The 22,902-nt window shown below is 36.7% G+C and overlaps 1 protein-coding gene across 1 annotated transcript in view; it reads left to right on the top strand.

The window, feature by feature from the left end:
- Positions 1 to 8,575: 8,575 nt before the first annotated feature.
- Positions 8,576 to 22,902, top strand: part of snta1 (syntrophin, alpha 1) — a 40,985-nt gene continuing 26,658 nt past the window's right edge. Inside the window, exons 1-2 of the mRNA XM_044122010.1 lie at positions 8,576 to 8,954; positions 16,809 to 16,994. Of these exons, the coding sequence (XP_043977945.1) occupies positions 8,672 to 8,954; positions 16,809 to 16,994 (469 nt within the window). The 5' untranslated portion in view covers positions 8,576 to 8,671. The remainder of the gene's footprint in view (positions 8,955 to 16,808; positions 16,995 to 22,902) is intronic.

Raw genomic sequence — 22,902 nt, 5'->3', positions numbered from 1 at the left:
TCCCCCCATCCTCCACTCCTGCCAGGCTGCCACCTGCTATCTGCAGCATGCCGCACAGCTGCTCTGCTACAATAACAAATTAAGGTCCACCGTGGCAGGCAGAAGTCATTACCTAACACTCCTGCAAGGGAAGAAATGAGGAGCTATCAGCTACCACCTTTGTATGTCTCCCTCCCGAAAATCATCCAGAGTTCAATGAGATGTGTCAGTGAATATGAGTGTATGCAACTGGCATGTATATTTCTTCTCTTCATTACTCTTGAGCATGCATTTCATCCTTTTAGATCACAGGTGACAAACTCCAGTCCTTAAGGGCCGGTGTCCTGCAGTTTTTAGATGTGCCACAGGTACAAAACACTGGAATGAAATGGCTGAATTACCTCCTTCTTGGGTAGATAAGTTCTCCAAAGCCCTGCTAATGACCTAATTATTCTATTCAAGTGTTGTGCAGCAGAGGTACATCTTAAAAGTTGCAGGACACCAGCCCTTGAAGACTGGAGTTTGATACCACCGCTTTAGATTACTCCGTATTAAAAAATTACAAAGTTACAGCATAAATTAAAGATACGTTTCCATTATGGAAGTTGTAGTTCTTGCAGAGAATGATGAACACTTTCAAAATGATTGTTTCTAAAGTATTTAAATAAACTGTCAAAAAAAAAAATGTTTTCAAAATTGTAATATTTAATAGGTCCAGGTTGCTTAGCTTTGGCCAGTCATTTCTTAGAGTTAAAATCCAAGTCTCACTGTGAGTCATCAGACTCCATGTTGGGGGTCCTGAGATTATCTCAACAAATAAAACTTCATTTAATATGGCTGCTTTTATTATGGTGCTCACAAGAGTTAAAAATTGTTGAAGAAAATTGATTTAAAAAAAAGCCAGTTTGTGTTGTCATGTTCTTGTTAAAATACCCCAAACAGTGTCAATTTAAAAAACGTAGTTTCCTTGTTTTAGGAATGTTAAGTACATACTATGAAATATATTAAACTTCCTTTATTGATCAAGTTGAAATGTTTACATTTTGACTACAGTATATTTCCAGAGGAAGTGGAAATAGGGATTGTGTCCAATGAGATGTAAACTAGCAGGTGCGTCCTTTTAATGGAGGACTACAGAAAATTTCAAATAATACAAAAAGAAGACAATCATCTTTCATGTAAATAATTGTGAATAACTTATACAAGCAATATTTGTGTTAAGACATTTCACCCTGATAATGTTTTACTGTAAATCTTAAAAAAAATATGCAGTTTTACTTTTTAGTTCCTATAACTTTTCTAATTTAACTTAACAGCACAAAGAATGAAATATAGGCAAACATGCTAAGTAATTTATTGGAAAAATTATTTGTAACAACATAACTCCTTTTGTCAAGTAGCTCTTTGACAGGTTAACAAAGAAATGACTTGTCAGTTAGCAGGAGGCTAAAGTCAACAAAGTAACAGGCTCAGATGATGGTGGGATTTTCAGTGGCCATTATGGTCCCTCTGTGTGACAGCTGGCCATTGCCCCCCTTTGTTGCCTTTCAGCGTCTTTGTTACAGTCTCTTTAATCACACCAGCAGAGCTGTTACATAGCAAATAAGCTGACCTGACCTACGAGATGATTGAATGACAATCAAAATGTGTAATCCACCAAGGTGTCACAAAATTTCTTATGTGTACCTCAATTCTCTTTCACCTAATAATTTAAACTATTAGCTGGAATCACTTCTCAAGCAGCTTTTCATGTGTAAGACATTTACCATGTCAAAGTTTTACCAGCTTCTTAAATTCTCCATATTGTGGTTTTTCAACCTGCATGTCTATAAGAAAATAGTTTTGGGGATTTCTAAAGAAATCAAGAAGCGTTGGGAACTTCTTGATTTTTGATGCAGATGTGGCTATAATATAGTCGCATATCATAATCAGTGTGAATGTGTGCATGAATGAGCTAATGACTGAATGCAGAGTAAAACACATTGGGGTACTCTGAACTAGATAAAGCACTATACTTGTACAGGTCAGTTATTATTTACCTTTCTATACCTGCAGACCTCTTTATGAGGTATACCTGTTCTATTGCTGGTAGACACAAATATTGAATTTGTTAATCACGTGGGAGACATTTGAGTATCTAAGTGCAATGAGGATGACATATTGAAGTCCAAAACAACCAGAGGAATAATAAATAATAGTGATTTAAGTGACATACAAGTCTGGTTTGAATATGTTGGCAGCTGTTGTTAACTGGGATTTTAATGAACAGCCATCTCTTTGGTTGATAGAAACTGAATGACAAAGTGAAAAGATCCTGTCAGAGCCAGGATCCTGACAGGATGTTTGACTTGTATTTGAAGTCAAACAGGAATGGGCAAACTGGTTTGAGATGACAGAAGGCCAACTGTAACACGAATAACCACAAAATACAACCAACGTATGTGGAATACTGTCTCCGAACATACATGTCAAACCTTGAAGCTGGTGGAATACCGACTCTTATGATCACATTGGGTGCGCCTCCTGTCAGGAAACTGAGTCTGCAGAGAACAGAGGCCCAACAAAATTGGCCAAAAAATATTGTTAACAAGTCTGGTTTGATGAGTCTCAAATTAAGAAACCATGAATAAATGAACCATCATCACTGATTTATGTTGCACGACGGTGCTCACATCATCGCTGCACACTGGATGACCTGACAGATTTTAAATCCTCATGTGGGAATGTTTTCTCCAATTGTTTATTCTTTCACTTCGCTGTACAAAGTCAAGAGAGGGCAAGTCATTAGCCAGGACTGTTTACCCTACTTTCCCAGCAGTCATGCCATCTGCGTGTGCTCTGTAGGTTGCATAAGGCCCGGCAGATATGACACCTCCGCAAAACCTGTTTCTTTTTAGCCATTGTTTCTTTCTTTCTAATATTATCCCTTTTCTCTGTGTGCCTTCCTTACTGTCCCTTCTGCTGTTTTGTGAAAGTTTCCAGGTTCTCAACGATCATCTTTTTGTTGTCTGTCTACTTTCACAGCTTTCACATTTCTGCAATTTCTCAATTAGATCAACTTTCCTCTCCTCCTCCATCCCCTCCACATCTCTCATTTTCTGTCCTGTTCTCTCTCTCAGTCATCCCCAACAGCTGACAGACCAGACCCTGCCTGGTGGTGACACTTCACCCACACTGACACACTCCGACCTGAGCCAGATCACTTGTCCATGTGGGAGCCAGAGCCAGGGCCAAGGCCAGGGTGGAGGATGAGATTGGGAAGAGGGGGTTCGATACTGAGGCCAGCAAGATGGCCCTAGTCATCATAATCATTCATTGCCTGCTGTTCTTTCTGTCCCTGTACTCCTCCCACTCCTCATGCTTTTTTGTCTTTCTCATGTCAGGGCCACAAGGCACGCGTATCAGCTGAGTGCAGGACGGTCAGAGTCAACGGGGTCAGGTGGCAGACGCCTGGTTAATTCTCCTGGGGCTGCAAATGCTCACGTCAGCTCATGCAAACGGACACTGAAATCGTACAGATAAAGATGAACCCGCCTGCAATCGCGTCAACACATATGCCCAGTTTTCCTCAAGTGGGACTGCGGGTCAGGAGCGATATTATTAGAGAAGGCTAAATTGTTGGAGGATGGGACGTCTGTGTCAAGCAGATAGATCAGCATCAAGTAGGAGGAGGGGAAGATTATGAAGACATGAGCAGATGGAGAGAGAGATTGCCCTATTATGTAGATCCTTCCACCCTCATCCCTGTCCCCTCTCCGCCGCTTGGATCCCTCATGCATATCTACCTTTACATTATTCAGAAGGGTATAATGAGTAACCGAAGACTGCTGCGGTTAAGAACGTGGTCACAGGGCGGTTTGGATGGCAGAAGGTGGGCCACAGGTGTACACGTCTGAGACTGATTTGTCAGTTTGACCTCTCATTATCACCCTTCAAGTTCCCCTTCATTATTATCCAGTGTCCCCGAGTGTCCAGGAGGCAGTCTGTTCCCTGAACACTGTCATTCATATTTTTTTGAATTAATTCTGCAATTGTTTCATTCAGTTATTGCAATGCCTATCTGTTTTTCTGTTTTCAATTTTTCCATTTATTTGTTTTTGGCCCTGCTTGTTTTACAAGCTTTTTCAAATCTATCACAATGTTTCAAATGATTACCCTGAACATGATTTACAATTACATTAACATTTTGAAACTTCAGCCTCCATCCGTCACTTTTATTTTCTTTGTCACAAATTTCTTTCATTTGAAATGAATAAAAAAGTCAAACTTTTGAGTGAAGTTTTACGGAACCATACTATCACATCTCCGCAGTCTGTATTCCTTTTATTTGTTATCAGCTCATCCATCTAGCCAGCAGGCCTGAGGATGAAAGGTCTGGTCTGTTGTTACAGAAGAACAGGTGGGGCAGGCTAAACAGTCAGGACAGGCTTGACATACACACACACACACACACACACAAGCAAGCTATGGAGAGGAAAGAAGGGGGAAAGGGAGGGCGGGTGGCAGGCAGTCAGCCGCTCAGACACTAGTCCATATGGTAGACCTCTGGAGCTTGTTTCCTTCACAGATAAGGGAAGGATGGATGGAGCAGAGATGTTTTGAGGATGGCTTAGGGAAGCAGGAGGGGAGGTTGAAACTAATCAGCAGGCCACCCCAACTGTCCACTGTCTTTGGGGAGCTTAGACATGCATTCATGTGGCTGATTGAACTGAGATTGTGGAAAAAAACAAGTGGGGGGTTTTACCCAACCACACTGCTTTCAGATTGACTGTCCTAATTTCATCTATTGTTGCAAAAATACGTTATATTTCTGTTTTATTTGCAAATATGTATCTATCATTGAATGCAGAACATAGGTACTTCAGACTCAATAAACTAGAAAGTGTGAGCAGATAACTAAAGCATAAGTAAAGTCTAAGATTATCTCTATTGACTGTTCTTCAGAAGAAACATATATAGATATATATATACATATATATATATATATATATATATATATATATAAATATATATATATATATATATATATATATATATATATATATATATATATATATATATATATATATATATATATATATATATATATATATATATATATATATATATATATAAAATAAATGTATTTGTTTTATATACCAATGTATTAATTTATTAAATTAATCCATAAGGACTAAAGTAATATCAACTATTTTTGAAAATTAAATCAAAGTTGTCACATGCCACCTGTTTATGGCTCTCTCTGATCTACAGTTGAAACAGTAAACTGAAAAAAACATTGTACATTAAAGAGTTAAGAAAACATTTTCTTAGTCCCATGTTAATTGTATTTCCATTGTTGTTCTCTATAATTTTGTGCTTGTTGCATTTATGCTCTTCTTACTCCACTTATCAAAGTCTGAGCTTTGACATCAAGGCATTTTTTGCAGGTAGGTTCAAAGGATTAAATAAAAAAATACAATACAAGAATGCTAATTGGACAAAAAGATAGATTTTTTGAGGAGGTAAAACTATTTTAAACTGGACAATTGTGAAATATTCTTATTGAAATACATTACACTTTTGTTATCCCTGAAATGTCCTCGTTTTGACACCTATATACAAAAAAACATTTGTAATGAGGTATGAGACAGCTAACGTTGGTATTAGAAGGGTGTTTAAGTCAAGTTAAAATTTTCAACAGTAAATGTTTTAATTTAAATTTTTTCAAGGGCTTATTTAGAAGAACTAAGAGCAAATAACTTATCTCTTACTTAAAAATGTTTTCCCTTGTCAACCAAAATGTTTTTTTAGTTCTGATAGTGGGTTTGGAGTTCCCAAATTAAAAGTCAGAACTGGAACAATCACAATATGTAGAATAGATTGTCTTCAAGAAGCAAGACAGAATTCTGTTGTCTTTTACTAACGCACTAAGGAGTATATCTAATAACCTTACACTACCGCTGCCAAACACCTAAAGAAAACCCCTTAAAGCCTAAATCCCTGCACAATACTTAGACTCAAGGCAGGTGATGTTTAGCAAAACTAAAATAACATAACAATTAAAAATAGGACCATGCTTTCTTTCGAGAGGACCACTAATCTTTTTAGCAAAAAAACACATTCCAGCATGAGCAAATGATAGGGCGACTGTTTTATGTACACAAAACTTTTGAAGTTTTTAAAGCACTTCAAGCCAAGCCAATGTGAAAGACAAGCCAGCCACCTGCCACTCACATCACAAAGTAATAGACTGACAGATGTACAGACAACAGGTCAAATGGTCAAACCGTTTGTTCGAATGTGAAACATCATTAAATAGATGCGGTGCTAAAGTTAAATGCTGGTTTCAATGCCTTTTTTCTTTGCTTCTGAACTATTTATTGTGTGTTGAAGGTTTGTGGGGGTACATACAAATTATGAAAAAAATAAATAAATTAAAAAAAACAAACAATTAAATTGTGTATTTATTATAATAGCAACTGTTTAGAACGTTTTGATTTAATGTTATATGGCCACTAGAGGGCATAGCAGCAGCCTGACCTATGTTGAACACTATTTACAGGCTTGATCATAAATAATACTATGTCTGTCTTTGTTAGATATTATTGTAATGGATAAATATAAAGACTTTTGTCCCTTTTAATCTGAATGACTGCTATGTTCGGTAAAAAGTGTTTTCTTTGGTAGGCTCCTACTGGTTGCTTTCATTAAGTTTAAAAATAACATTGTATTACAACAATCTTGGACTGTACAAAAAATTCAATTAATTTAGCATACTGCTAATAATGTTACCTTTGTTCTTGTTTTTGGCCATCATGAAACCCAATAATTCAAAGCACAACAAGCCAACACTTAAGTGCACGTTTTTGTTAAAATAATATGGCCCTTTAACCACTAGAGGGAGACAAAAGATTGAAAAAAATGTGTACAGCCTGGTCTGTCTCAAAAATGTTTAAGGAACAGTACAGTTTGAATAAATACAAAAAAAAATGGAAAAGGTCAACCTGATTATGAAGGTATAATTGGAAGCCATCTGCAAATGTTTAAAGCAAATTTCAGTCAGTGAGCCAAACTTGTTTTCTTTTAGTGTACAATTTACTTCAAACCGGCCCACCCAGAAGTGTGCTTTCTAATATTAGTTACTGGAACCTCATTGCTGTTTCACCTGCTGTGAAACAGATGCAACTCAGGCAGCCACACATGTACATAAACTCAGCTGAAGAGCTAGGAGATCACTTGCAGATGCAAAAGAGTATTGAAATGGTGGGCCGCTTCATCAGTTTGTATCAGTGACTCATGTTTGTTTTCAACTGTGTGCAATTAAGTGGGCCTCTGCTGAATCACTGTAATGTTGCAAGACTTATCAATATGAAGTAGGACTCTAGAACCCAGGACAATTGACTTGGCAATGGCTTATTAAAGACTGAGTTTTAGCATCTAAATGAATCCTATTTTTTATTGTTCATTACATATTGTTTTTGGATAACTAATCACAAAACAAACCTTTGTTTGTGACAGTTTTTGAACTTCTAAAGAATTTTTAATGATACATGTTTTCCATAAGCATGCCTTTAAAAAGAAAATCACATTAGACTCTTGACTGTTTACTGCTGTTCACTAAACATAATTTAGTGAACAGCATAATTTTGGCCACATGGATTCCATTCATTTTGCTGACTGTGATCAAATCCTTTATACTTCACAGTTCAAACAACCTTTCACTAAACAACTGCTCACCAACTGTTTTGCTTCTTACTCACAAAACACCTATAAAAGAGTGTTGGTTGTATTAAAGTGACTATAACACAAAGTACTATAACACCATCTATATATTTAATGCAGCACTTGATGATTCACACTAAACACAACTGAAGTGAACAGTTGTGTTCACTCCTATGTTTTCATTATTCTTGTTTCTTTTTATGATATGAGCTTTTTTTTTTTTTTTTTTTTTTTTTTTTTTTTTACTGAAAACACTGCTGTCCATGGATAAATCCCAATAAAATCACCCTTGGATGGAATAATAATCTGTAAATCTAGCACAGTATGTTGAAGAACATCAGTTCAATATAGAATAATCCAATTCAGGTTTGATCAATTGATGTAATTTGATTTTAAACTAGTGATGATAAAACACAAACAATTAACTAAGTTCTGAATTAAAACCTTCAAATCAAAAATTACCTTCAGCATGAGAAGCCAGCTGCAATGTAAAACAACAATTACAGTTGGTTTACAATGTGATTGTTACAATGCAGCTATAAACCAAAGTTGAACATGCAAATAGGCAATAAACCTGTTTACGCAATTGACTTTTTCAAAGACTTGGGGCGCTCTCTACACTGTACCCAACTTATAGATGGGTAGTGAGCCATAAGCCAATAACTTTTTACGTGAATCTAACACCTTTGCGTGCAAATGGCACACATTTAACTAAAACAGTAAAAAGGGCTAAGTAGATCAAATAAATTAACGACAGAATGGATTCACATTTAATTGAGGGTAACAAACCAAAGAGCTCTTCGAACTTTGTTAACTCTTTGCCATTGTAGTAGTGTGAGACAACTCCTTACTAATAGAGAAGGAGGAGGTGAAATCAGTGTTTCTTTACGGTAGTGTGTGCGTGTCTACATGCCCCCTACCCCAGCCCTCCACCCTCTCTTTACAGGACTGCCAGCCCGTCTAGAGTTATTCCAGGAATGCGTTGAACATGGCTGCCGCGATGAAGGCGCAGAAAACGGGACTGCTGGAACTTCGATTGACCGTGGACCGCTGGATCCGTGTGCTGGCCACGCTTTCCGAGGACAATCTCACCGTAAACCCCGGTGAGGGAGCCGGGGAGCCCGCGAAGCCCAACCCGAGTCCCGCAGGTGCTGTCAACGGAGACCCTCCGAACCTCAGCTCGTCCCCGGTCCCGGAAACCATCACCAATGTGAAGCGCACCGTGCGAGTGACCAAACAAGATGTGGGAGGACTTGGAATTAGTATCAAAGGTAGGGTAATTTTAAGAGAAGACGTCGTAATAGGCGGTGAATTACTGTCAGTAAGTTTGACTTGGAGTTTGAGAGCATTCAGTAACCACGAAGAGCACAGCAGCCAGCCTTCAAACTCACCTTAACTCCTAAGGACAAGTCACACTTTTAGGAGTTTTCAAGCACAGCTACTCTTTTTCATTACAAGTTAAACTATATTTGCAAGTATTCGTGTGCGAAGAAATATGACAGCAGTGATTTTTTTTAAGCCGTGACTCACCTAGCCAGAGGAACCATTTCAGTATCCCAGAGTCACATGGGAGCAGGTCCTGTAACGTCTGGCTGGATCAGGGATCCGCAACCTGTACAATCTGAGGATACATGTTTACCCTAATTTTCCAATAACTTAGTCTTTGAGGTAAAACAAATGCAGAGATGTGCAGGTTAGATCGGCTGCTGATATCAGCTATGAAATCTAAACACACCTCTCAGCCTCATTCTTTTCTTATAAGCATACTTCTTTGCGTGTCCATTTTTTCAGAATGACTTGATTTTCAGAATGAGTTGATTGAACTCTTTTTTTTTGTCTCAAAAGCCTAGTTTTTTCAAAAACTTAAGCAGTGTTCTCGCTGCTTTTCTGTTTGCAATTTGTAAAACGTTGAAGGTAATCTAATCTAAATTTGATTTATGCATATTGAAGTATTTAATATTTCACATTTCCTGATTTCCAACTCTCTCATGGCACTTGGAAAATTATGTCTTTGGATATGTTTAAGAAAATTCAAATATTTTTTTGTCGCTTTTACAAAAAAAAGAGGTCTTCTTAATGTTAGAATTTTATACTTGCAAATGAGAAGATGAACGTTTTCAAACAAAATGTTCTTTATATGAGTGTGTGCTGATGAGATACACTTTTGCAAACCTGATCCCAGTAATAACTGTGGTTTTCCAGGGGGTCCTCTGCTTGTGTGGTAGCATTAAACAGCTCCTAAGCTTATACTTGTGCCTTGAGCTAGTCTTGGGTAACATTTCATAATAAAGTAAATAAATAGATAGATAGATAATAGGCATTGGCAGTCAAATTCAACTAAGACTGCAAGGGAAATGCTGGGAAGCTGTTTACACTTTGCATTTGTAATGGTTTGTAGTTAACATTGTCTTTATGACAACTAAGCATACAGAATTCACAATTCAGTCATAATTACAAACTCATTTTCAGATAAATTAATTTGTAATAGAGAAGCACTGGTCTTGAAGTACTTTTAATGGGAAATAGAAAGGTGGTGCACTAATTTGTTGGTAATAAGGGAACTGCTACAAGTTTCTTCTTAAAAAAACACTATTAAATACCATTCAACATTAGAGAATATGTTTATTTATTGAGTGTAATACCTTCTTGGAGAGCTTTGTTCAAAAAGAAATAAAGTCAAGCACAGAATCTCTGGCCCAAATGAATCTTCTGTCAAAAGGAAAAATAAGAGAGAACAGAAAGTTAGTTGCAGCATTCCAGATTTTGGCCCTTCCCACAAAATGGATGCTGGACATATGATATTTTGTTTTTTTACCAGTGCAAAAACCTATGAAAATACACCTTTATGTTTGCCATTTATGTTTTGAAAGTCTTCTCTTGTTTAACTGTAAATGCTAAAAATGGAAATCATTTTCTTTAAACAGATGCAAAAAAGGAAACCCACAAAGTCTTATGGCTTTCTCATATTTTATAAACAGAACACAGTGATTTCTCATTTCTTCCCATTTGCATCACTTTACTGTGTAGAAAATTAACATATAAATGTGTCACCTTTTTTAAGTTCTGATTAACAATATACCATACCATACCAGCTTTATTTATAAAGCACTTTAAAACAACCACAGTTGATACAAAGTGCTGTACAATCCAAAAACACAACAAAATAAAAATAATTATAATTAAAAGTAGTTTAAAAACAAAGACATACACTTTAAACTAGATCTCACTGGCGATGAAAGCCAAGTAAAATAGACGGGTTTGACACAAACAGCTATCTCCACAAAAAATGGACAACCATTCTTGGTCTTTTGCAGATTATTGTTTCTTTTAAACGGACAAAAAGATAGAAGCAGCTGCACAGATTACTGATGCACATCGTGGTTACATCAATGTTGCATCTTTAACTTTTCTGTCAGGTAAGACTGACCTCTCTACATCGTGCAAGTCAAGCTAGCACTCTTGTCTCTTGTACTGCTGTGCTGCTGATTCTCACTATGAGAAGAAGAATGAAGGATGAACTTTGGAAGACAATGTAAATGATCAAATAATAGACTAAATACATCAACTAATAGCATGATAAATTCAAACGAGCTCTACAATTTTCCATTTATTTACAATATTTAAGAAGTCTTCCAGTTCCAGTGTTAAATATTCATTAGTTTTAAAGTTAATTGATCTTTGTTAATCTGTTCTTGCATTATTATGCCATTAACATTGTATTACTTGAAAATGGTCTCTAAGCAACAATGTTATCATTTATCACAACAACTTATGGGACAATTTATTGATCAGCAATAAATTGTCGCCTTTTAATTTGTATTGTATTTCCTGGAAGTTAGCATCTTATAATTGTAACACTTTCCAAAACAATAAAAATAAAAAAAGGACCAGACGTTTAATATATGTGTTTTGATGCGAGTTTATTGCAACTTTGTGCTATTTAGCGCAAAACTTTTATTTTGCGCTAAATAACAGTTTAATTTATTCATTGTCTTTGTCTGTGATTTGTTTGTGCCAGGAAACTTTAAGCAGTGCTGTGTGCAGTAGTCTAACAATGCAGTAAATGTGTGACAAGAAATGTTTTACTTTTATCTTGACTGTACACACGATGTGTTTGAACTTGCATTGGAGTAAACTACTACTCCTTCCTCTTGCAAACTTTATGCTCACAGGTAATGATTTGACTGCTGAGTGCCAGCTGATGCACAGGTTCTGTTTGATGGATTGTTGTAAACTTGCACTATTGTCATGCTTCAGAAATGGTTCATCATTGTGAAAATGCTCATTTATTCCCCTTTACTTTTGTCAGCAACAACTGAACAAATCTGCGCCCTAATGACATAAATGCCATTTCTGTCTTTTCAGAAATGGGTGGTTATGAAAATGAGACAGCATGTTATTAAGATGAAGTCAGAGCTGGCAGCCTGTTGGCTTGACATTGTTGTGATGCTGGCTGCTCCAACGCAAAGGAGAAAAAAAAAGTGCAGCAAAGTTGCGCAAAGGGCCTGCTGCAGATTAGATGGGGCATGGAATAAGCCAAAGGCCAAAGAAGTGAAATGAGAAAGAACGGAAGGAAGAAAAACACTGGGAAAGGTGTCAGACTGAAGCAGAGAAATGCAAATGAAAGAGGGCAGAAGTTGTTGTGGGTTAGCTGACACCACATTGTGAACAGCTGAGTGGAGCAATCCACAGCAGTCAGTTGTCATTGGCCTAAGATGAAAGCTATGTGGCTGGGAGTGGAGTACTCCACTGGTGTTAATTTTAGGGAGCCCACCCCAGTTTGCAGAAGAGAACTGAGGCAACCTTTACTTGCATGTCTAAATTTAAGAGGGGAGTCTGGGAAGCTAGACTTCTGGTCTCTGGATCAGGCCACTTTTCTTAGTGAGAAAAAATGTTTCTGCTGACCTTTTAAGGATTTTTTTCTGTTGTAAGCTTCTCATGTTCAGGACAAGGGGTTTTCCAAAATAAGATGCAACAGAACATAAAAACTAAGCCAAAGTCGTAAACGTAATAAAAAAAACCCAACAACAACAAAAAACAAACTATCCTGGTCACTGTTTTAGTGACCTTGAAGAAAACAATGGCTGCTTCATAATATTTGGAAGTATTGTCTTAAACTCATTGTTTGATGTTTGCTTTGCTTTTCATTAGCGCTGTAAGAAACTTGTCCAATGAAGTTGAAAGTGCTGACTATGCAACAGTTGTGACAGGAGTACTCTCCCAACAAGCGTGCTGTTAGCATAAAATTACCTAATTAGGCTCATGTCAGTAATGTTCATGTCAGTACAGTTCAATTACCTGTCATGAGTAGCTCCAGTAACTCCACCTTATCTCCACAACTGCCACCCACCTGTCAGCTGACTGACAGGTCGCCAGCCAGAAGGCGCTGAAGTATTTGATATGAAAAGTTATAGAAAGGAAAGCAATAACATGCAAAGTGGATAAATGTGGTGCTCATAATAATGGTTATTTTCACTGAAACATGTCAAAGATGTTTATTCACCAGTCATGTCAGTAAATTATATTTTAAGACTAAAGAAAAACATCAAAGTGGATGACAAGAGGATACAAATAAATGACAAAGCAGGGAAAAGGTTAAAGTGTAAACAGTGCCATTAAAACAGATTTCTTTCAGATTTCTTTGGCACACTTGTATATTTCAGATAGTCAAACAAAATTTACTATTAGAAAAAAGTTATCACACCTGACAATATACAAAAAAAGTAATTGACCCTCTTTTTAAATCAAAACCATAACTGATTAACAGCATTTTGTTTTGGACAGATGAGTTAAATGCAACAGAAGCCACATACACATGAAGTGGGCATGGAAATATTATTCATCATAGCCTGATTTAATTCAAGGATTAATGTCAAATAAAGTAATGGATTTTCATACACTTGAAAGAGTGCACTGCCATTTTTAAGGCTTTAGAACTACAGCAAAGAACAGGAAGAGCCTTTGCCTAAAATGTTGAAAATATAATGTAAATCTGTTGTAGCTTTCCAGGATGGGTCAGCCTAACAAATCTTCTCCAAAAGCACACTGAGAGCTTATCAAGGACGTTACAAAATTATTTGCTGCTAAAGGGTGGCAATACCTGGTATTACATTTAGAAACAATTACTTACTTTTGATATGTGCATTCTGTATTAATTCAGGTCTCTGATATTACAATTAATTTGAAAATCTAAACCTTTTGACCAAAACAAAGTAAAATTTGTGAGAATACTTTACAACACTTCACCTCATGCTGCCTTTCACCTTTATTCACCTCAGCTACTGTCTTATTGTAACCTGCATTCATTTTACAGCTGTTGTAAATTATTTTGACACAAATGACACTGCCTTGTCACTCTGATACATCTTATACTGTTACCTTCTTGCTGACTCAAGGAGCAAGACTCTGTTTTCCTACTTGTCAAGAGGAAAGGAGAAGTGCAACTAGCAAAGTGCTGTGATTAGCACTCTAGTGGCATAAGATGAATCAAAGTCATGTCAGCTTTAATAAATGTCAAAGTTCACCTGCTCTTTCTGAGTCAGTTTGCCCCTCAGTCTATTTGTACCCCCTTTTTGCACTTATACTTAGATGCCATTTTATCTATGTTTACTTCCATTTTGAACCAGAAAAAACAAAAACAAATCAAGACTATGCCTACTTATTTTCATAGTTAAATATATTAAAAATATAGATACATCATAAAAAGTTTAAAATCCATGCATAGTTAATTTTAACAGATTTTGTTATCTTCAAATTTTGCAGCACACTCTTTCCAGTTGAGTGTTGTTCTTATTTAACCAGTTGACTAATATATAACATGAGAGATTATCAAATTATGTCCAGGTGACATTTTGCTAGTATGTAATATTTACAAACTGTGAGTTACATTAGCACATTTATTCACAGAAGACAATGAGAACAATGAAAGAAAATTCAATTAAACCAATGCTCATGCTAGACTAATGCTAGTATTAAATAACATTAGTATTAATAACTTTAAATTCGCTATTTATTTACAGTTTTGTGCAGTGGTAGTAGTCCTCTGATGCTCAAATGTTTCTATGTAATGATATGAAACTATGGGGCTCTGTAATTTAGAAAAGATAGGTGGTGCAAAAAGAGTCAAAGGTAATTTCAAGGTAAGTGAAGCTTCTTATGAAAGGAACGTGTTCAAATTTTAATATTTCAGTTGGCCGAGACAGTTTTGATTAGGGTGAAAGGTCAGAAATGTGGGTGCCAGGCAATTTAAATTTTACAGCCGTGCATGTAACATTTCCATTGCCATTACAGAAGTACGTGCTACAGTTGTGGGTTTAATCTGTTAAATTACCTTTTAGAACATTCTAGCAAGACGTTTCCCTTACTGTGTTTTCAGTTGTTGTTTTTTTGTTTTTTTTGTGAATTTCAACCTGTTTTGTTGCTGTGATTTCAATGTTGAAGTGGTACGATGATACAGTCACTTTCAAGCCATGAAATATCTTTTAAGCAGAATAAGAAAGCAGTTTTTTTAATCTTTATTTTTAGTTGGCTTAGGACTGTGTAACTCTCCCCTCTCATTTGGCACTAGCCCAAAATGTTCCCACACTGCAGCTGTGAAGTGCTTCTTTTAAACATGGACCATCTGGTCCAACAGTATTGTTTCATACTTTTGCTGTTGGGCTGAGGCCGTCAAAGGGAAGAACTGTTCTGGGGGGAATGTGAATGAGTACTTGCAAGTCTTCCTCGTTTGCCCCAGTTTCCTACAACAGTTCTATGGCATGCATCAGTCTGTGCCTCTAATCTAGCTGTAGATATGAGTGTTGGTCTTTTTCAGTTCTGATATTATCTTAACCTGTCTATCTAGTCCTGGTGTCCCTAGGTTTTTGTTTGTGCCTCCCTGTTTTTGTGGCACAGCTTCATGCTTTAACTCAGAGAAAAACAAAATACAAGAAATTTACCTCAGCCTATTCTGTTGTGTGAAAGTTTTTATGTATTGCAGTATTTAATTTTAATATGAATTTTCTCTTTAGATTTTGATTCTGATTCATTGTGGTTTTGAGTTTGTGTGAAGGAGCTGTGCCCTCCCCAACTGTTAACTGCCCACTCATCTACATCAGCTTCAGCTTCATTCCGCTGAGTATTGTGGTTGAACAAAGCAATCAAAAAGGGTCAGGTACTGGTATGAAAAAAAGAAAAATTAAGAAAACATAAAGAAATTTGGTGGGAGGCCTATTAAGATTACAGTGCTATGAGTATTTTCCCTTTGCAATTTTGTTCTGTTTTAAACCCAAGTGTTTAATGTCACGATTCAGTGGCTGAACATGCTGATTTAGTAATTTTTTTGTATCAGAATTTATGATTCCATCAAAACATTTTTTCACACTATTGTATATGAAAGCTTGTCTTTGTTGAAGCTAAAATAATAGACAGAAGGGGTGATTTAAAAGTTTTGCACTGCAGTTTGTGGGATAAATTGAAAGGAATAACCCTGAAGACACAACCTCTTCGGGATGTATTAAAAAATTTATGGAATCTAATCCCCTTTTTTAGATTATTTTTTACTAGCTGGAAGGCTGGACTGCCATCTCACATTAATAGTGACATTTCTTGTGAAGAGTGGCAGCCCACAGCAACAAGTAGATACACTGACGTACTACCTGACCTTCGCTTAACGACAAAGAGAGAAAAAGAGGGAGAGGGAGCGAAAGGAAGCTGCTGAAATTAGTACATTGGGAGTAATTACTACTAAATGTCTGTCTTTGTGTGCTTTCAACCGTGGCTCACGTACATACCCTTAATTTAGAGGCTTAAATATGAGGAGTACAGCAGTCAGAGTAATAGCAGTTGTGGGACGGGGCTTAATTTAGAATTTCAACTTCTAACTTGGCATTCATGATCCTTGTTTTGTGACTTAACAACTAAGCCCTCTGACATTTTGTCCCCTTCACTGTTAATTGCTAACGACATTTTAAAATTCGTGTATTCACTTTTTCAGCTAGATTGTGCAATATGAAAGGGTTTAATATAATAATTCTGTTCAAGTTTTTATTAGTTGCACTGCACCAAAGTTAATGTGCAGTTACTCAAAGTATTCCTGAATTATTTTCAAAATGAAGTAACAATATGTTCTCTCTTTTCTCACACAGGTGGAAGGGAAAACAAAATGCCGATCCTCATTTCAAAAATCTTTAAAGGCCTTGCAGCTGACCAGACAGAGGCGCTTTATGTCGGGGATGCCATATTGTCTGTCAATGGTTTTGACTTACGAGAGGCCACGCACGACGAGGCTGTGCAGGCACTAAAAAAAACTGGCAAAGAAGTCATCCTTGAAGGTAACGTATTTTTCATTCACAGACAGAAAAAAAACGTAAAGAAGTCTTTGACTTAGCTTCTTTTTTGCTTTTCCACTTCTTTTGCTTTGAAGCATAATGAGAAGAGACAAAAGAGTACTCTGAAATAACTGCAACACATTTTTGAATAGAGCCTTATCCATCAGAAAACTGAATTTTCAGAGACAATTTTTTTTGTCATTTTTAGAAAGATCCCCATATTATTCTTTCCAGAAATGTCTTCACTTAATTGAAAGGCCAAAGCACACTTCTATGGTCTTAAAACCCCTCCAATATCAAAAAAGTTTTTCGGTCAGAATAACTACCTGTTGAAAAGCATAGACTACCTGACTAGAACACCAGAAGTCTACTTTGGTCTTGGCCTAACTTATATAGCCTATAGCTTCAGCCTTGCAGGGTCAAGTCATCTAGATTTATACTAAGTCCACAAGAGATTTTCCACTGCATGTAAAATGTCCCGACCCTTATGCGGAGCATTGTTACTCATTCTTAATGAATTTTCCAACTCCACCTCTTTACCTTCTAAAAAATCTGCAACAAGTTTTCAGAAATATATTAGTGGCAGTCAGAATCTGAATGCATGGTACCTAAACGATTAGCTAAGATTTATTGCAGTCCAAGCAGTTCCTTGCAACACCCATATTGCATACAGTGATTATGGTAGAAATAAATGTGCAATTTATACAGTCCTACACCGTAGTGATTTCAATCTAGTTCAATTCAGTATGGAAGAATGGAGCTTACCATGTCACAGCGTTTTCAGTAGGTGAACTTATATTGTGGGCCAGCATTAGTGTGCAGACAAGACACAGTTAGAGCTCCTGTCAGCAGAAATCAGTGGAAATCCTCCTACGTTACATGTTCACAGTCAGGCAGAAAAGTGTTGATATCAGATGTCTCAGCTGGCACTGCTCTCTGATCCGTAGTGTCAGGAATCATTTCATGGGTTTCCCTTCCCCCCCAGAGGATCTGATAGTGGAGTGAAGAGAGAAAAGAAGCTTGGAGGCTAACTGAGGCAGTGTCGTGTCGGAGTGTTTGAACCCAGATACATTTTTTTCTTCATTTTTGATGTTTTGACATGTCTGTCTGACCTGGAGATGACAGGTTTACCTGATGCCTATCGGTAAACTGAGATTTGGGTAGATCAAATTTTTTTTGGCATAGTATAAGAATTACATAAATAACATTCTTTGCTTTATACCTTGTAGGCCTATGATCTTTCCAAGTGCAACTTTGAAGATTTGGTTACTATTTTATCACTACTAGACAATCACAAAAATACATATAAATACTGGTGAGAAAAAGTTCAGGTTCAGCACTGTACTTTGATCTTTGGCATTTTATCAAGATTTTCTGAATCTAACCACTCTTGGCATTGCTGCAGTGTTAAAGGTCAGATCTTTTTTTATGTGTCCAGCAACAAACAACTACTACTGCTGCCCTCAAGGCAATTGTCAGTGCTATGTGAAATTCTGAACACAGACGGCCTTGACTGAGTTGAAGGTGAAACTTCTTCCATCACATTAAAATATCTGGAAAGTGTGAACAGTAGCACTTTAACATGCCTGATAAGTGCTTTCAGGAAGATAAATTAGCCTAGCTGGTTTGGTGCTTTTGGCAAGAGACAAAAAATGCAATAAACATATATTAATTCAACTTTTACAGCAATTCATGCAGTGAAAGACATTGAGCTCTCTGTCTCTCTCATGTTATGTAAATTGTGATCTTTCCGTAATAGAGGTTTCATTCTGTCACCGTGTTACATTCATAGGGTCTGAGCTGTCTGTTTGCATCACTTTGAAATATTGCAGGGAGATATTTTGTGAGGTTTCAGGTTTCCACATATGTGACACAGCTGGAAGTAGTTTAACCACTGTGCACTATTGAGTTTTTCTAAATCATGTGATTTCAATGTGCCTCGTGGTTGCTTAGCAGCTAGAAAAGCAGGGAAAGGGCAGTACTGACCAGCTCTCAGGTGTAATGTGAATGTTTGTGAACTTTTTTACCATTTACATTTTTTTGGTTTGAAAGAAAAACAGCTAGCATTCCTTTTGACCTTAATGTCACACCTTCTATCAAAATGGAGATGGAATAATCAATGTGTGTGTAAGCGAGGGGACATGGGAGAGTCAGATAAATATAACAGACTAAATGAAACCATAAAAGCACAGCTGCCTCCATTTCCGCCCAGCAATATTTAGTGCCCTATTCTTTGTGTGTGGGTGGGCGTGTAGGTGTGTGTGTATGTGTTGGTTATATGTGACTGTAAGGACACGTGTTCTGTATCCATGCTATGTGTTTGTGATTTTGCTTCTAGTTCAACTTTTTGTTTTCATTGAACTTTTTCTTCAGTTGAAGAAAAATGAGAAAAACTATAGGGAGAATAGCTTCACATCTCACAGTTTTTCATCTAACCTTTTGAAGAGTTCATGTAATTAGTTCACCAGCCAAGACAAAACTTGTTTGTCTTGTGGACACACTTAAATCCACAGTACAGAGCAATAAAACTGTGCATGTGCCCATGTGTGCATGAAATGCATAGAAGGGAGCTCTGGCATACTTATTGTACAGTGCCCATAGGAAGTATTCACCTCCTTCTATATTTGACCCTTTTTGCTGCTTTTACAAATCAGTGATGATCAACAAAATTTGGATTTTGTGACTTTGGCTTTTTAAAGTGATTTAGAAATCTAGCAAATTTGTGCTAGTAGCTTCACAATTAGTGAAATAGACATAACCTAATTGCATTAAGTGCATCTTAAGTAATTGCAGTATAAAGACATGGGTGTCTGTAAGTAATCAGTATTGCTACTATTACAACATAAGGCAAAATAAGCAAATCAGAGAAAATGCTATTGAAAAATATATGTTTTCAATGTCTCTAAGGCACTGAACATTCCCAGGAGGAAAATATACAATAAAAAAAGAGGACTGGAAGACTGTAGTAAGTGTGAATATCAAGGTCCAAGTTTTTCTATGCCCTCTTTAATGTTTGTGCTTGATTGATGTCCATGTGTCCTATCTTTCCACCTTCTGGAACACAATGTTTTGTAGCACATGAATAATTTAGTATTCTGTTGCCAAATTAATTGACAAAATAAAGGGCACCTACTTAGTAAAGTGACCTTAGCTACTATAACAAATTTAAAAGGAGCAAGGAAGAAAATGGGACAAGTCATGCCAAATTTTATTTTCCCCTCTAAATCATTGGCCTTTTCCATGCTTGTTGTGCTGTTGAGTCAGAGATCAAGTCGAGAAAGCATCAGAACTGAAGTAAATGTGGAATAAAGCAACAAAAAAACAGAACTTAACAGCACAGATAAAGATGGCAAAATCCAACAAAAGTTAAAACTATCAAGACATCTAGCAAAGAGGCAAGCTGCTCAAACAAAAGTAATAACTGCATTTCCTGTGGGGAAGCCAGCATTTAAGAATACCTCTTCTGGGATTGGTCGACACACCAGCTGATGATCCAGCTTCTTCTGCTGGAGGCTTCATACAGGAAGCGCTAATCAGGAGGAGGTCCACCCCCAGTTTCCACAGCGGAGCCAGCAGACAGGAAGCTGCAAGTGCACCACTGTGGGCAACTAATCAGAATGGGGGAAAAAAAGAACAAACGGACACAAAATGTTCATTTTTGATTCATCTGACCAGAGCACCTTCTTTCACATTTCTATTTGTGTACTACAAACATAACCTTTTTTTGAAATTTTATGGGTTTCTTCTTGCTAGTCTTCCATAAATATGAGATTTGTCGAGGTCCAAGTGTGTAGTCTAGTAATATTCCAACATGTTCTCCCAAAATTGCCTTTTTGGCTACTTCTCTGATTAGTGTGCTCCTTGTCTGGCCAGAATGTTTAGGTTGATGATCAAATCTACAATACTCCTTCCACCTTCAGATGACGACTTGAACAGTACTCCACTAGATATTTAAAGTGTGGCTTATTGTTGCTGCCTTAAGCTTCTCAACAACTTGACTCCTGAATTATGTACTGGTTTTCATGTGTGTTCTCTAATTGCAACATTTGTGGTGTTTGCTAATGTTGCAAGTCTCTCACAGAAACTTGTAACATATAATGCAAGAAATTACCCTTGAAGTAAAATTTAAAAAAATGTTCACTCCGATAGATAAAATATTTATCTATAGGAACTTGAAAGAGAGACAGATTTTACATCATTTGCAAGTCTATACAAGAAAAGTTAAAGCATTTATTGGAAATCACACATTGATTTTGTTGTTATTGCTGGGTTTAGAATTGTATTAGCACATGGTGCAGATATTATCCTAAATACAATGTTCTTTACAGAAGAATTTACATGAACCTTTAGAGAAACATAATTCATAGTGTGTGTGTACAACTATGAGGTTTGCACAAGAGAGAGCAATTAGTAAACTGTGAGAAAGAGCAAGTTTCCCCTGCTAAGACCTTTGTGGATTTTTCTGGTACATGCTGTCATGTTCATTAAATTCCTTGTGTTCAGGCTCAGGATACATACACACACAAGGATTAGATAGATTTAGCTAAGGAAACTCTTTGGCCACAGTGTTCCTCTTGCTTAGCATATTTGGGGAGGGAGTGATTTGTAAGACACATCAATTCCAACTTACTAAGACCAGGCACTGAGCAATACTTTTTGAGCCTCTTCCATTGAGAAGAGTTCACTCGTCTACTAAACCTCTCTGAGGCTGGAATCTATTATCATGACCTGGCTTGGTGCATTTCAGCTTGAATTGTCCAATGTGTGTTACAAGCACCAGATGATGTGAGTTAATTGAAAATATGCTCTGTGGCGCCCACGATATTCACTCCCCATCTGTAGTGAGATTGCATTTAAATGGTTTCACTTGTGTTGGTCTAGGATGTTTTGTCAGCTACACCAGTAAGGCATATTCTACCTCTCTGCCTTACATAGAGTTCTATGTCTTCATCTAATTCATTACCTGGCTCTATTATGAAAACTAGTCCCTCTATAACAGTTGAAGTGGAATTTTGTGTAATGTCCTGTTTACAATAATGGAATAAATGCACAATGGTATTGATTTGTGATCCTCTATCTAATAAAAGTGAAGGCCTTCTCTATCATGGTAGGGATTGTTTATCCTGGCAGAGTAAAATGGAAAGCAGTATCATGATTCCTTTATACCTACTTTAAAATTAACTATAAAAATAAAAAATTTAAAACAGAAATTTAAATAATAAACCTTTGTTTCTGTTAAGAGAAGAAGAATTAAATATTTCTGGCAGCTTTCGAGTGCTGGCAGAGTTTGAATTACTTTTTACTTTGATGACCAGAACTCCTATTTGTTATCTACAAATCAGTCTCTTCAAGGACATGTGTGAATACAGCCTTTAAAAAGAAGATAGATACTTTAAAGTATTTTAAAGTAAGGCCAGCAGAGAGATATATTGTCACCCTATCTTCGTGTACTGATTCAAATATGGCTAAGTGAGTGATTTATGAAATATAATAAATTCAGGGAGCAGAGTTTGAAGCTACAGATAGGGACACATACAGTATGCTGCTGGCTTAGTCTGTAGTATTCATTTTTTGTCAAAGGTTCATTTTATACAAATTAATATTTTTTACAGCAGCAATGTATGCCTCACTCCCGCTATCTGTTCACACATATCATCTGAAAAAAAAAGACTGTCCTCATGTATGTCAGCATATTTGGTTTTACATTCATTTGCACTCTTATATTTTGCTTCATGTTGTGGTTCAAATCCAGAGGATTTCTGTTTATCTGACCTATCAGAGGTCAGATAAACAGAACACAGCACAAGTGAGATTTTCTTAATTTACAGTTTTAGACTGGAAACTCTTAGGTGGTTGTTTTTCTTTTTCTTTTTCTTTTTAAGATCTGTAGAGTATGTGTTTGTGTAAATTA

Source organism: Gambusia affinis, linkage group LG07, assembly GCF_019740435.1.
Source record: "Gambusia affinis linkage group LG07, SWU_Gaff_1.0, whole genome shotgun sequence".
In the NCBI taxonomy this organism is placed as follows: Eukaryota; Metazoa; Chordata; class Actinopteri; order Cyprinodontiformes; family Poeciliidae; genus Gambusia; species Gambusia affinis.
This window is presented reverse-complemented; position numbering and strand designations above follow the sequence as displayed.